The following is a 14733-nucleotide window of genomic DNA, read 5'->3' on the forward strand; positions in this document are numbered from 1 at the left end:
ATTAAAAGGAATTAAAATATTCCTGGGGAAGTAATATTGGGCGAGCTGGCTGAGAGGGGGTTAAAAGCTGGCGTGCTGCTGACACTTGAGCTGGTAGCACAAGAGGAATACAGCGCTCGTGTTACACCACCTTAGCGATTGCTAAGCCCCTGGCTTTGCTGCTCCAGTCATTCTGCAGCAGCAAAATATTGTTTGGTGGTCTGACTGCTCCCAACCATCTCTTGCTAGGGATCTGGCTGTGCAGTCGTACTGTGGGGTAGGGTGTCTTGTTTTTTCTTAACTGACACCAGCAGAAATAATTTTAGAGCCAGGCTCTGTGTAAAATTAAAACCCAAGTGTACTTTTTATCAGTTATATATATATATATATATATATCAGTTTATATGCTGAATATCACCTAATGCAGCCAACAGAGAAGGACAGGTAGGTTCAGTATTGACTACTTTCTGACATTCTTGCTCTGTGGCATTGTGTTGTATGAGGATCTGAGGATCACAGAACTCAAGAAGACGTGCACTGATAACCAACCTTTTGATAAGATGTAGTTTTAATATAAGGTGTCCTTTAAGTGAACCGTCATTTAGAAAGAACAGCTCTGTTCGTTTCACCAAGGAATATGTTTGTTTCTTGATTGAGAGCTAGTCTAAAAAGAAATAAAAATAGTGTGTGAGTTTATTTATTCCTTAAACTACATGAAAAAGCACCAAAATGTTTCTTTGCATTTAAGAATAACTTTTTATTACCTTAAGATTTCAAATCTTCCATGCTCTGGAAATTCTCTGTATAACTGAGAGCTGCTGGGTGAATGTCATCATGGAGAATTACCTTTAAAAGGAAGTTATTTTGATGTAGACCATTTAATTGCATTTCTGAGGCCAAGGACCTCTTTATCTAAGATATTAATGAAGAAAAGTACCTGCAAGAAAGACTCAGCAACATCCTGCTCCGTCAGATGTGGCCAAGACCTCTCTGAGCTGAAATGACTGAGTGAAGAATCAGAGATGCTGTCCATCAAAATTTTGAATGATCCCAATTTGTGCATAGAAACCACTGCAAAAAGAAGGGCAAAGAGAGTGAAATGATGTTTTTAACAACTCATTTATGTCCTCTCTAGGTTACCGGACCAGGCAATATTTTCTCTTCCTATTTTCCTGATGGATTTCAATGAGCTAGGGAGAAGAACGGTTCAAACTACAGTTTGATCTAATTTTTGTGTGTCTTATTTGCTTGCTTGTTTAACCAGGGGCAGGGAGCCTTGTCTGAGAGACTAAGGAGCTTTAGCATGCAGGACCTCTCGACCATCCGTGGAGACAGCAGCAGCACTGTTCCTCCGTCGGTCACTGTACGAACAAGTAGCAAACAGAGCCAGCCAAAACCATCCAGAAGTGCATCGGAAGGCACTGGCAGCTCAGGTAAGTGCCAGCGCTATTTTCAGCGGTGTGTTGTCTGGAACATCACGCAGCCGAATGAAGTCATGCCCTTGGCAGCAAGATACAGAAACAGCCATGGCAGGCAGCGCATACCAGAGCTCGCAGGACACAGCCACACTGTGCACTGACGAGGGAACAGTATCGTCGTTTGGTGGTTGCTATTCCTGGCTGGTATCAAGGGCTGGATGTGGGCACGCAAGGGGGCCAGCATCAGTCTTTGCAACTTGAGCTGTAAGGTTTAAGTGCAAGCAGTGGAGGGTTTTCAACAAGAGGGGCTAATGGAAGTGTCAAAAGCAGGGATAAGAATGCAAGATAGTGGGCAAGGGTCATAACTATCATCAGAGCCTCCGTATGGTGATACAACCTCTCTCTTTTGTGCTATCTAAACATAAATGTGAGTTCTAATGGATATCTGGTTTGAATTAGTCCGACTCTTACTTCTACTGAACAGTACAGTAGCTGTCCCTTGACAGCCCTAGGTCAAGAACTTCATCGCTGATGAAGCCTGATGAGAAATAAAACCTGTACAAAGCACTGCTAGAAACAGAGACCAAGGTCTGACAGCTATTTATTATAAGGATGTGTGCACAGGTGCTGTTACGGAAAGCAAGTGTCCCTGAAAAGCAAAGGTTTGTTTTCAAATTCTGAAAGAACACGGGGGAGAAGCAGCATGGGGGGAATAAAATCCGTTCCTGAGGATTTGGTTGTGAAAATGTATTTCAAGCTTGGTTCAAGAAATCTTAGTGAGCCTAGATCCGAAACATTTAATTAGGTATACCTGTGCAGATTAGTTCTGCTAAAAAATTGAGAGATGGAGCGTTGTCCCAAGCAGAAATTCCCAGACACTGCCAAAGATCATGCAACTCGACTGCTGGGATGAGAAACCACAGAGGGTTGCAAGCCTGTCTTGATAGTTTCTGAAACGTGGGCTGGTAAGTTCGAAATTTAAAAGTTTCATCGTGTTGAAGTCTGTGCAGAGATTCATTGTGTCCCAAGCCTGTGTAGATTTCTACCCCTTGTAGTTTGCTTTAATTTTGGGAAGTGTTAGAAATGGGGTTTTCTTCCTTCCTAAAAATTTCTTTCAAGCCCTTTACAAATGCTGAGAATTATAGCTCGTAGACTTCTCTTTATTTTTTTAGCCTCATCTGTTGAATATTTTTTCTTTATAGGTATTTTGCAACAGCTAATTTTATTGCAGCTTTGCAGTGGTTTTATTTGGGTTATATTTGGTTTTATATGTAGGGTCTTGTATGCATGTAGCACATGTTGCTTTTGCTTGTAGTAATCAGTCTGAAGGTAAAGTGGTCACACAGAATAGAAAACTCCTACTCAAAAAAAAAAAATCAAAACCAAATCACATGTTATTTAGGGCAAAATAACAAATGGCACAATTAAAGCATAATCTACTTAATACCAGGGTATGTAGAGCAGTCTTTGTAGGTTTTTTTTTTCGATTTTTTTTCTCAAGGCAGCAAACAGCTCTTAACACGGACAATTTTCTGATTTTGATCTGGTTTCTGTACTGCAGGAGGAAATGTCAAAGTGGATCTGTGAAAAACTGATCTGTTCATCAATTTTTCAAACTGAGTCTAGTGTTTATCAGATTTTTTTTTTGTTGTTGTTCTGAAAAAATTGAGATTTTGGTTTTAATTCTTCTCTTAATGAAATTGACACAGATTTGCAAAATCTTCTGAGAATTCTCTCTCCTATCTCCCTTTGTGACCTCCCTCAGCCAGCACAGCCAGGCACCTCCAGCCGGGGATTTCACCCATGGGTGGCTGCATCGTGCTGGGTGGAAGTCTGTGGCCAGAGTTTTGCTGTCCCTTTTAATCAGGTTAAGTGAAAGAAGTGGCCCTGATCTCTCCTGTTTTGTGTAGCCAGAATGATTTGAGAGAATTGAACAAAATCACAGTGAGTGTGAGCTCTCAGTCAGACAGTATCACACCTTGAGTGTTGTGTTCTGGGGGAGCCAGCGCTGTTATAGGCACACCAAGCCTAGAAGCCTTGTTGCTTCACCTCCCATGTTTGTTTAGATGGATATTTTGATGGATTTTGTTTTTGCACAGAAATTTTAGCCTTCTCCTTTATATTCCTGGCTTAGAGATAATGGCACTGACTCGGCCTGACATCAGAGAGAGTCAGCAAAAATTCCCCGGCCTGTTTGACAGGAGGATGACTCAGCTGAAGGGCTTTGCTTTCTTGAAAAGGTCTTGGAAGCCCCCAGCCCCCAGAAGGTCTGACAGCAGTAGCTGGGATACCTAAAACCAGCTTACGTTAATAGAGAGCCTGGCTGGGCCTGCAGATGCTGCCTGCAGTAGAAATCCTGCTTTATTGAGGCTTTCAGGGAAGTCTTGAACAAACAGGTCCTGTGTATGCAAGAGAGGCAGAGTGGAGCTCAAGAGGAAGGGTCTGCATTTCAGGGTCAATACCTTAGAATATTTCTCACGTGGCTTTCCTGTACACCTCACATCAGTGAATATACCCTGTAAAATACCTGATCAGTGAAAAAGTGCTGCCTGTGGATCGATCCCCATTTCTCAAGGAGGTTTCTCAGTCGTAATAACAACGCTCTGCCTTGTCACTACCTCCTGAGAAGTTTCTAGCCAACCAAAACGTCCCCATTTTATATTTTCTTTTATTCTAGCCTTTATTTTCCAATCCAGGCATCTGAGAAACTGCAGGTGGGTGTGCTGGGATGGTGATGATTTGGGCGCTGTGCCTATAGCCCTTCTTCTGCCATTTGCCCATTGCAGTGCTCCTGCACTCACCCATTTCCCTGCACCCTCCATTCCCACCAACCCACTGCAATCCCCTGCAAGAGCAGCTCCCAAAGCCACTGCCTGAGCTTCCAAAGGATCGGTAGGTGCAGCAGGGACAGGAACCCCAAGTGTTATTTTGTCTGGACATGCTCAGAAGCGCATCTCCGTGCCTGGGAGCGTGTGAGAGCATCTCTCAGTTGTGCAGGGGTTACAGGTTTTGATGAAGCAGTGCGCACACACACTGCCTGCGACACTGCTTTTGTAACATTTCTGAAAACTCCCTGCATTTCCCTCCTGTGGCTCTCAGGGGTGCACAAGGGCTGAAGAAGCTGTTTGCCATCTAGCCCAGGCTCTTCATTTTCTCAGGACGAGAGGCAGCAGCATCAAGGAGAGAACAGGAGCCTTACGATAAGAAGAGCTGCCCTCAGGCCATGGAGCAGGCCAGCCAGCCCTGGGAATATCAGGAGTTATTTTCTCATGCTGTCAGACATCTCTTTGATTTTCACACGAAATCCTGCCGGGGAGCTGCCCTGCTGCTCTTGGCCTCGGGTTGTGGCAGTCCCCGAGCTGGGAGGGTGTCGTGGGGAAGCAGTGCTGCTGCCGGCCCTCCCGCACACACTGCCCCACACTGCTGCCTGTGACAGCTCTGGCAGCATTCCTGGTCTTGGTTTCTTGGGTGTTGACCTTTCTCCTTACACGTCTATATTTTTTCTTGTTGGTTAAGCCAGGGGCTTGTGGGACCTGCAGTGAATTAATTCAGCGTTTGGTTCCGATAAGAAATACTTTCTTTTACAGTTTCTGTGGGGTTATTTTTAACTCAGCCCAATTTGCTGCTAAACCTCACAGGGGAGCTCCAAAAAACTCTGTGGAGAGATGTGGAATGAAGCCAAGTGGTGAGGAACAGGAGGCTCCTCAAGCCAGCTTTGCCACTGAACAAGTGGCACATGGAAGGACAGCCGCACTTAAAGCAACGTGGCAGAGACAAGAGATGGCTCTTTAGGTCAAGGTTACAGGTTAGAGGAATCCCTACACCCTGAGCACTGTAACAGCAGCCAGATGTGCTGTGGGACTTGGTGTTGCTCAGCCCCAGTCCTGTGTTTAAGAGCAGATGCGGTGTTAAAAGGAAAGTGATCTGGAAGGACAGGGATGGAGAGAGGTCTGCTGCCTCCCCTGCACACAGGAGACAGCTGAAGCTCAGGTTTGTCGGTATGAAACCTGCTCCCACAGTGTGAGCACTAGGAGGGGCTTGGGTTCTGGTTTCACAGCTCTCAGCCGTGCTTCCAAGCCCACCGAGAAAACTCTCCTGACACCGCCGGGCTTGGCTCTGGCCACAGGCTGGCTGCAGGACCGTGCTGTACCCTGGCTGCAGTAAACAACTGCTCGGCCTGTTTCATTTCCACTGTTGTGATTTTTTATAACGTGGCTGGTGCTGGTTAGCCTGATTTGTGACCCTCTGAATTCCCTCCTGACAGAAGGGAATTGCTGCATGAGGAGCTCGGCATGTGGTGAGCAGGGACCAGGGGCGAAGGGTTATTTTTGCTCTCCGAAGAGTGTCTCATGAGGTCAAGACATAGAACATGCCAGAGTTTGGGACAAGGGGAGTTAGCTCCTCCTTTCCTGTACCTTCTGCTGCCTTTTCAGTAGCTGCAGCCACCCTTTAGCCAGGCACCGAAGGCAGCTGTGCTGTTGCTTGAGCAATAGCTGAGATGCTTGGCGAGCTTAACCCGCCGTCCCCGCTGCCTTTTGTGCCGACAGCTGAGCCGTATTCACACCCATCCCACAGAAACACCCTGCTCCTCCTCCTCCTCCCTGCACCCGGCCGAAAGCCACACGCAGAGGACATGAGGAGCAGCGTCTGCTTCGCCCTGCCTTGAGACACGTGCGTGAAACACACGCACCCAGGGCTTGCCCCTCCTGTGTGCGGCGGGCCGGCCACCTGTCCTCTTTACCCGATCCCTCACTTCGCTCCTAGCTCAGCATTTCTCCATTTAGCCTCTTGGCAGCCTGCTGGCAGCCGGGGATATTTTAGCCTGGATGTGTGTCCCAACCCGTGCTTCTCCTCCGGGCAGAGCTGCCCCTTGTGTTTGGGAACTGTAAATGTCGTGGGGCTGCTCGTCCTTATAGAAATCTGGAAGCCCCAGAACCACATTTCCCAGTATTTTTCAAGGCAATCCTGATTTTCTGGCAAATGCCTGGTTACAACCCACATACAGAGGTGTCTGTATTACAGGGGGGGGCTTTTGCACTTTGTAAGTTTATCTTATTGCCTTAGAGACAGCCCAGGCAGTGCAGGTAAAGCTCGTTCCCTCCTGCTGTGACTTGAGGAGTGGGATTCTGGCCACAGAGCTCAGTCCCAGGGTTGATACAGACATATTGTGGTTGCTGATGTCAGCTGAAACCTCCAGTGTGAGCGCTGGAGCCAGCCTTTATTTTGGGACAGTCAGAGGGACATCCTCCAGCGAGCACATTCGCTTGATGGGACATCGGTGTCCAGAGCTGGCACTGCCTGGGCCGAGTATCACATCCCAGCGCAGTGCCCAGAGCGAGTGCCCTTTCTGCTGAAGCTTTCCTCAGGCAGAGATTGGCCTCAGCTGGGGTGACCTCAAAGCAGAAGCACAGGAGAGGCAGGGCTGAAGGCCAGCTCCAGCTCTGAGGGCTTTGCAGGACACAGCAGAGGTGTGGCAGTATCAGTGCTCGGGAGATGCCCGGGTATCTCTGTCTCCACTCGCCAGAAAAACTCTAGCAAGGTGCCTGAGAACAGCCCACATAAATCTTGTTGTAGGAGCTCTCCAAGAATAAATCGTCACAAAATTGAGAGCAGTTGCCTTCTATGTAAAATCAGAAGCTAAACCCACAAAACTCAGCAGACTCTGTGTAAAATCAGAAGCTAACCCTGCTAAAAACCCCTCGAGCTGGCCCAGCCTCCTGTCTTTTGTACGAAGGCCACAGCCAAGCAGCTCTTGACCCGGGACGGGTCCTCAGACCTGTGATTTAAGATTGGGGATCTAGGAATGTATTTTAGAGGTTGCACCCGATGACCTTAAGAGGTCTTTCCCAACCTAAGTGGTTCTGGATGCCTCCAGAAGTCCTGTGGGTGACTGCAGTGCATGCAGAGGTCCTGCCTCAGCCCCTGCACAAAACCTGTGTCGTGATGTGCGAGCAGGGCCGGGGCACGCAGTGGCAGCCTCAGCACCCGTCAGCACAGCCTCAGGTGAGCCCCGAGCTCTGCACTGGTGCGGAGAGACACAAACGGGAGCCCTGGAGTCCACCTCGGGACTTCCCAGCAGGGGAAGCCACCGCTGAGCGTTTCCCGAGGCTTACCTGGGTGAGTTCCTAACGCTCAGCTCCTCTTCCAGCGTGCACGTGCTGCTCGGTGTGCCGACTCCTCCGAGGTGAGTGCCGGTTATCCTGCGTCCCTGCCGGGCATGGCCGCGTCCCCCAGGCTCGCTCCTGCTGCCCCTCACTCACCGCCTGCCCTAACACCAGGGAGGGAGCGAGGGGAAGGCTGGGCTGCGAGCCCCTCCGTGAGCCGTGTGTGTGCGTGTGCTGATGGCAGTGCTCACCCGACTGACACGGGGGGCTCCCTGGAGAAAACCGTCCCTCCTTTCTCTCCTGCCCTGCTCTGCTCCCAAAGGCCTGGCCCACGTTTCTGCGTGATGGGCAGGACATTTGTGTTTAGGATGGGCAGGATAAGTGGCACAGAGCCTAGGAGCAGACCCTGGTGTGATGAAATACGCTCGAACGGACTCTTCCCTGCTTCGTTTTGTGCTAGAGATGTTTTTGGAAAACGTCTTTCTGTGCCCAGCACCGCTCACATTTATAAACTTGGGGTGGTGGAAAGAGACTTTGGCAATTCCTGGGCACCTCGGCTCATGTGCTTCGTGTTTGCTGTGCACACAGCATCACGCAGCAGTGATGTTTGGTGATCCCAGCCCGACCCTCTGTCCCCTTGCACACCAAATCGGTGGCAAATTGAGCCCTGCAGCTGGTTTGTCACCCTCCATGTTCTCCTTTTCCAGCTCTTTGCACACTGAGTGTGCCATTCCAGGAGAATGAAGCCCTTTTAAAGCTGCCTCTGCTTACCCAAACCCGAAGCACTCGGATTCACAGGACATATTATTAGCACCCTTCTAATCTGAGCCTGAACCGATTTTATGGATTTGCCTCTTTAGGAGGTTTTTATAAAAGAATCACCAAATCCCTAAGTGCTTCATCAGCACGAATTCATCTCAGGGAACTCATTTAATGATGCTACAGCGGTAATTAGCCCAGCGCGTTTACCAACTGGGCCCAAAGTCGTGTTGCTCTGGTTTAAATTGAGTGCTCTGCCTCTCAGATCAGCCTGCCTTGTTTTTTTTTTTTTCCTTGACATAACCCGTGTCAATAGGAATACTGCAAGGCTCCAGCCCCAGGGTCCATTCTGCCTGCATGGGCGGGGGCTGCCCGCTCCCTTGAGTTCTTTCTCAAAGAAAAGAGGGTGAAGAGAGAAGCCGAGTTTGCTTAGCCAGGACTGAGTCGTTCTGCAGTGCTGGCAGGGATCTTCCCTTGGTTCAAACCTTTGGGTGGCTGCTTTCAGGACACAAACACGCCAAGTGCTCGCTCCCAAGGAGGTTATCATCCAAAGGGGCAGGTGGGCAAGCCTGACATCGAGCAGGATGTCACGGGCTGTCATAGCTCAGCCTTTTTGGCAGGAGCAGTTCCCTCAGTGCTCTTGCAGGTGAAACGGAATTGCTCCTCTTGCTGTCTGACTCACAACAACCCCACAGCTCTTAGGAGGTACTGGGTACTATCCTGAGACATCCTAGGTAATATCCTCAGTAGGATCCTGAGAGAGGCAGCGATGTGTTAACAGCAGCTTGGGCCAAGGGCCACAGCTCAGGACCTTCATCTCCTGCTCTGGTACCTCCACGAAATGCGAGCGTGGGCATCCTCCCGCGTCTTCTCGACAGCTGCTGTCTCAGCTCCTCTTGCTCTTGTTCACTCGGTCAAAAACCTCGTTCCGAGCTCCTCCCAGGGCTGCAGCCACGTTTCTGACAAATCTCTTCCACGTCCAAGGCCTGTGGAAAGGCAGCCTGCAGCCCCCAGGAACACAAGGCAATTCCCTGGGGGCTTGCTTTCCCCTTCGGGAGGGACAGGGGGAAAATCTCCAGGGATGTCTGCTTGTCTTCTGGTAAATGCTGACGTGCTGGGCGATGTCCAATGAGCCTGCTTGGGCCTTGTGTTTAAGAAATTACCAATTTTAAGAAATAACCAATTCCCCAGTCAGTGCTGGGATTGCAACTAACCCGTGCTGCTGGGGAGAGCTTCCTTGGCATGGCTGAGAGGGGGGGGAAAATTCAGTCTTTGTAGAGAGTGAAGGGATTTATCATCCAGTGGATATCAGGAAAAGTACGGCTGCATGTGTCCGAGGGGGGATTTGGCACTGAAATGCTGATCGGGTGCCTCAGGCGTTGCAAGGAGCGTGCAGGGACTCTGGGAATGACCAAGGGGAGTGTTTGGTGGACGTGGCACCGCAGGGCTGTGCCCCGTGCCAGCCACCAAAACCACAGCAGATGCCTTGAGAACCACAGCCTGGCAGCCAGCCTGGCCTCGGTGTTGCCAGCCCTACACAGGGGCTGTCAGAGCTCCCCGAATGAAACCATTGAAACAGTCTGGGTCACCTCGTTCCTCTTCCTACCTAGTTTTGCTCCCAGCTCTCGTGCTGGGGATTTACAGATACATATTTTTTAACCTTTCTTTCGCTGAGCTTACAGGCCAAACAAGGACTTGCTGTTGCTCCAGGCGTTTTACGCCTCGAAATTTCCCTCTTAAATGCTGAATCAATTTCTTACAGGCGTGATTTGTGTCAGTTCGCACCCGTACCAGTGGCAACTTGGGAGTTTCTCCGGTATTTAAAAATATTTTAATATTTATTTGAGTAATATCCCCAGAAAACCAGTAGGCTCTTCGAGTACGTTTGCATTTTAGCAACCAAGTCCAAACACCCATGGCTGTTTAATAACCTCCAGTTCAACCCCAGGTGTTATGAAAGCAAAGGCGAAGATCTCTGTGCTCTGAACCCATGCTCCTTCCCCTTCTCCACCCAAAAGCCTTCCCCTAACAGTTTATTCTTTCCTTTTTCTCTATGTAAATATTACGGGACACTGATGTAAGTGTTACGGATCGCATGGGTTTTCTTCCGAGGTGTTTGGAGTAGCCTAGCACTTAACAACCTAATCACTCGTGGGCTGTGCTGGCATTAACCGGTGCCTGTGTTGACGATGTTGGTTTGCCGTGGTTGCATTTGACTTCAGCTTTAGAGAGCTGAGCTCCTGCCTGGCCCTGCTCTGTGGCTGCTCTGGGTTTGGCAGCGAGAAGTGTTGGGGAAGGACGGGACCTGGGTCAGTGCCTTTTGGAAGTGATGGCAAATCTGTCTTTGTTCCAGGGAAACGAAGCTGATCACCATCACGTAATAGCTGCTCTCCTGCTAAGTGCAGAGCTCCTTACGTGGAGGATCCCCAGAAAGGCTTAGCTTTGGAGTGACTTCATCTTCCCTTAACAATACACCGCCTTGTTCCTGCTGCTCTAGTCTGTGCCTCTGGTTTGTCCGAGTTCCCCAGGACTTCCAGAGCAAGAAATATTGCCTGGGAAAATAAAGGGGATCCACCTCTCCAAAGCACTGGGGAGCCTGATTCCCACTGTATTCCCGTATCCAAATATTTCCGTGTCCAAATATTGATTTATCAAAGTCCTTTGCTCGTCTGGAGCTACTGGGAGAGGTCCTGGCCTCTGTTACACGTGTGTAAACCCATATAGGAGTTAATCTAGTCAGTAACAGAGCAAGTGCTGGCAAGGCAGCCAGCTCCAGAATCATTTTGTAGTGTCAGAAGGGTTTTGCCAGGGAGATTTTTCAGCCCGTGTAGAATCACCGAGAGTAACAATGACGAAGATCTGGCCCCACGTTTCCTTGCCCATGCTGGGCTGTTCCCTGTGGAGCATTTAAGAGCTTTGATCCCAGCTCTGCAAAATGCTCCAGCTTGCAATATGCCCAACTTCAGGACTTGCCACCCAGCGTGCTGGTTATATTACACAGGTTCCCTTGGAAGGAATTAGGAGAGGGTGAGAGGGGCTGGAATTAAGGGCTCTTTAGACCACTTACAGTCAGGGTTTGCCTTGCCTTAGGGCGTAGAGGATTATGATCTGGTCCGGATGCCAAAAAGCCATGTTTGCAGGAGGCAGCAGCGGCTTCAGCCTGGGACAGCAGCGGTTTTCCCAGCTGTTTTCTGGTTTTCCCAGAGAGGTGGGAGGTGAAGGCACCCAGAGGGCTCCGAGGTGGGCAGTGAGAGCCTCCTGGAGGTGAAGCCCTGCCTGGAGCCTCGGCCCGGCTTCCAGGGGATTTTGGGAACCTCTCTGCTGTGGGGTTGAAGCAGCGTGAGCCAGCCTGGGGGCTGAGCTCTCCCCCAGGCTTCAGAGACCAGCTCCAGGCCAGGGACGGGATGCTCGGGGTGCTGGGGGGAGTGGAGGAGCCCACGGGGGTGCTGCGCATCTGCCCTGCTGCTCGTGGAGGCACAACACAGCTCGCAGCACCTACAGGCTGTGCCCAAGCTCTGAACAAAGCTTTTAAAACAAGCTTGTCTCCTTCTGCCCTTGGCTTGGAGAGGCACCGAGGGTCATCTCCTGCAGCCAAGAGGACCCAAGCGAGGCTTCTTCTGGATATCTCACTTCCCACGTGGAAGGAGAAGATTGGAAATAAAATACAGCGTCCCTGCACTGGGATAAAAGTCAAATTCCAGCTCTCCCTGAAAGCTGTCTTGGTGCGTCCCAGCCTGCCCATGCGAGTGGTGGTTCAGGGGTAGAAACACTCTACCTGTAGCAGCCACAACCTGAGCCTTTAAGGGTCGTGAATCGGTCGTGATCAGACTTTTAAGAATCCTTTTGCTGGAGTCTTTGCTCCAGCAGAGTCCTGCAGTGAGGCTGAGACACGAAGTACAGTATTTCTGTGAGACAAGAACATCATTTCTATGTAAGTTTATAAAAAAGGGACCCAGCAATTGTGATTCACGTCATCTAAGCACCAAACACTTCCACTCCTGCCATGTTTTAGAATAATAAAATAAACGTGACTGGCAGTTAAGCTCAGAAAGCTCCAGCCCTGCTGGGAAGAAACTGCCCACAGCGAGGCAGGGAGCTTGGTGGTGCTGGGTGTCCCCTCTGGAGCTCTTGCTTTGGGCCGGCCGCTGAAAACACCGTCTTTTTTCACTGCCTGGATTTGAGGCAGCAAATGCACTGTCCCAATAACCAGTCCTGCAAAGATCATGTTGTAAAGCACGAGGAGGAGAAGCACCAAGCAGGTGTTAGTGCTCTGCAGTCACGGCCCCACACTCTGCCTTCACATCCATCAGGGGCAGCAGGCTGTGGGGTTTGCTCTAGGGACAGGAGAGGACTTTTCCCCACTGATCTCATAACAACACAGCCTGCTGAGAGCCCCTTCAATGCCTGTTGAAATTTTTGGTTCACTTCAGTGGATTTTAGGCTGGGCTCTAGGCTGGAGCTCTCCCAGCTTGCAGCCAGGTGTTGCTGCTGCACTTTGTGAACCCCAGGAAGCTCTCTCCAGGCTGGGCCCCAGCACTCCCTTGGTGTCTTCAGAGGATGCTCCTAAAAAACAGGACATGTAGGAACGGTGGATGAATCAGCAATTCAAGAAATCAGTTATTCCACTTTTCCCTGAGCCAAACAAACTAATTTCTTTCTAGAGTCAACCTCCAGAAAACCAGACCGTGAATTTAATCTAAATTCCACATAAATAATCCAGGTAGAGCTTGTCACGTCTTTGCAAACGAGGTCCTTTTGATTTCTAACCCCTCAACTGCTGTTACTGAGTGTGCAGTGTGACCCTCTGACCATTAATCCTGGGAGGTGCATGGCCTTGCAGTGAGCTGGGGTTTGGCGGGGCACGACTCGAACCATGGCTCATCTTCCTCCTGCTTTGTCTCCACGTTTAGCCCGTAACCGGCCACGTTAAGTAGATGTGAAGGATAAATACGATAAATACGAGCAGCCCCGGCAGGCAAACTGTGAAACGCAAGGCTCTGTGTTCTCAGATGATGAGGACAACGCTTTGTTGGATTGCGCATCCACCAACAAAAGGCCCAAAAGGAAGGATCAGCCCCTTGAGGTACTTCTGCTGTCGAGGTTCCTCCTCCTGTGACGTTCTTTGCCTAGTTGAATGAACTCCTTTTTTTGGTCTAAAAACAGAGTCCAAAAGCAATACCTGCCCGGGCTTTCAGGGGTGAGTCTTGCTCAGTTTCCTGCACGTGTGGGTATCAACCCCTTGTTTTTCCTATCTGGAGAGGAATTGCTCTTTTCATCCCTGAGACAAGGTTCTCGGGGGGAGAACTGCCGACACCCACAGCCGGGGAGCTCCCAGCTCAGAGCCCGGCCCCTCTCACTTGAGTGTGCACCCAGCCAACCCCACTGAAAGCAGCGATTTTGGGATTTCAACAGCTTTTGAATCAGGCCTGGGATTAACAAATATGGTTTGTTAACGCCCTGGGCATAGAGCCGGGGCCTGCAGCCCTGCTGTAGCGCTGGGATTTGAGCCAGGAGATCTCACCGTGGGGAAGGGGAATCTGGTCCCGCTCCCCATCTCCTCCTGGTGGGATGGAGAATCACAGGCTGAGGGGATCGCTTAGAACTTTAGGACTGATTTAGGATATTTACTGGGCAGCTGATGGCTGCTTTGCTTTAAGAACGGGCTGGCTTCCCAAAGAAGCCCTCTGCCAAGCTGCAGGAGCTGTTGCAGGGCTCCTGGTTTACAGACAGACACTAAGGCAGCAGCTCAGAGCCCGGGCAGATCTCCGTCTGTGGCAGGATCCCTGATACCCTGATGCAGGGGTAAAAATTCAGAGCAGCTGTGCTCCTCTGCAGCAGCTGGTAAGCATTTACTCTGTGATTCTGACAAGAGCCAGGGCCAAGCTGAAGCTTTTCAGAGAGAATCATGTACCGCAGACATCATTTGTTGCTGTTTGCTTACTTGTCTACGCTTGGAAACACCAGAGCGGGCTTCCTAGCACCGCTTTGCTCTCTGGATCCAGAGGCTGCAGGAATTTGCACCAATTTCCCCGGGCTGCTTTGACCATCGTGGGATCAGGGCTCTTCAGCCATGCCTTAAATCAGAGGGGCAGGTGTTGGTTTGGCTTGGGTAAGGGCTGCAAAGGTTTTCGGAAAGGTCCTCAAGAAAAAAAAAGTCCTCAGCTGGTGCTTTGTTAATGAGCTGCAAGACCAAGAGATACTTCTCTCTTTCTTCATGCCTGAAACAGGATCGTTATCACAGAGGTGCCACACAGACGGGTGAGTTTTAAGGCAATAAACCAACATTTCCTCACACACCGATGATATTTTCTCTCTGTTTTGCCTCTGCAGGCACCGCCTAGGACCCTCAGACCTCGCTTCAGGAAGAAAAGTACCTCGTCCTCTGCCACCGAAACAATGTGAGTGCAACGAGCCAATCGCACCCAGATCCACAGAATGTCTCTCTTCTGCCTTAACGAGCTCCTCGATAACCA

General features: G+C 50.0%; 1 protein-coding gene across 6 annotated transcripts in view; it reads left to right on the forward strand.

Annotated features, from left to right (window-relative positions):
- Positions 1-14733, forward strand: part of REEP1 (receptor accessory protein 1) — a 54148-nt gene that overhangs the window by 36343 nt on the left and 3072 nt on the right. For 3 of the 6 annotated variants that reach the window (XM_068679630.1, XM_068679633.1, XM_068679632.1), the window contains 4 exons: positions 1244-1412; positions 7546-7581; positions 13195-13343; positions 14591-14658. In XM_068679630.1, the coding sequence (XP_068535731.1) occupies positions 1244-1412; positions 7546-7581; positions 13195-13343; positions 14591-14658 (422 nt within the window). Of the gene's footprint in view, positions 1-1243; positions 1413-7545; positions 10338-10613; positions 10888-13170; positions 13344-14590; positions 14659-14733 lie in introns of those variants that run through there. The other 3 variants (XR_011095737.1, XR_011095738.1, XM_068679631.1) reach the window with 3 other exon arrangements.

The sequence above is a fragment of the Anas acuta genome, chromosome 4, assembly GCF_963932015.1.
Source record: "Anas acuta chromosome 4, bAnaAcu1.1, whole genome shotgun sequence".
NCBI classification, from domain to species: Eukaryota; Metazoa; Chordata; class Aves; order Anseriformes; family Anatidae; genus Anas; species Anas acuta.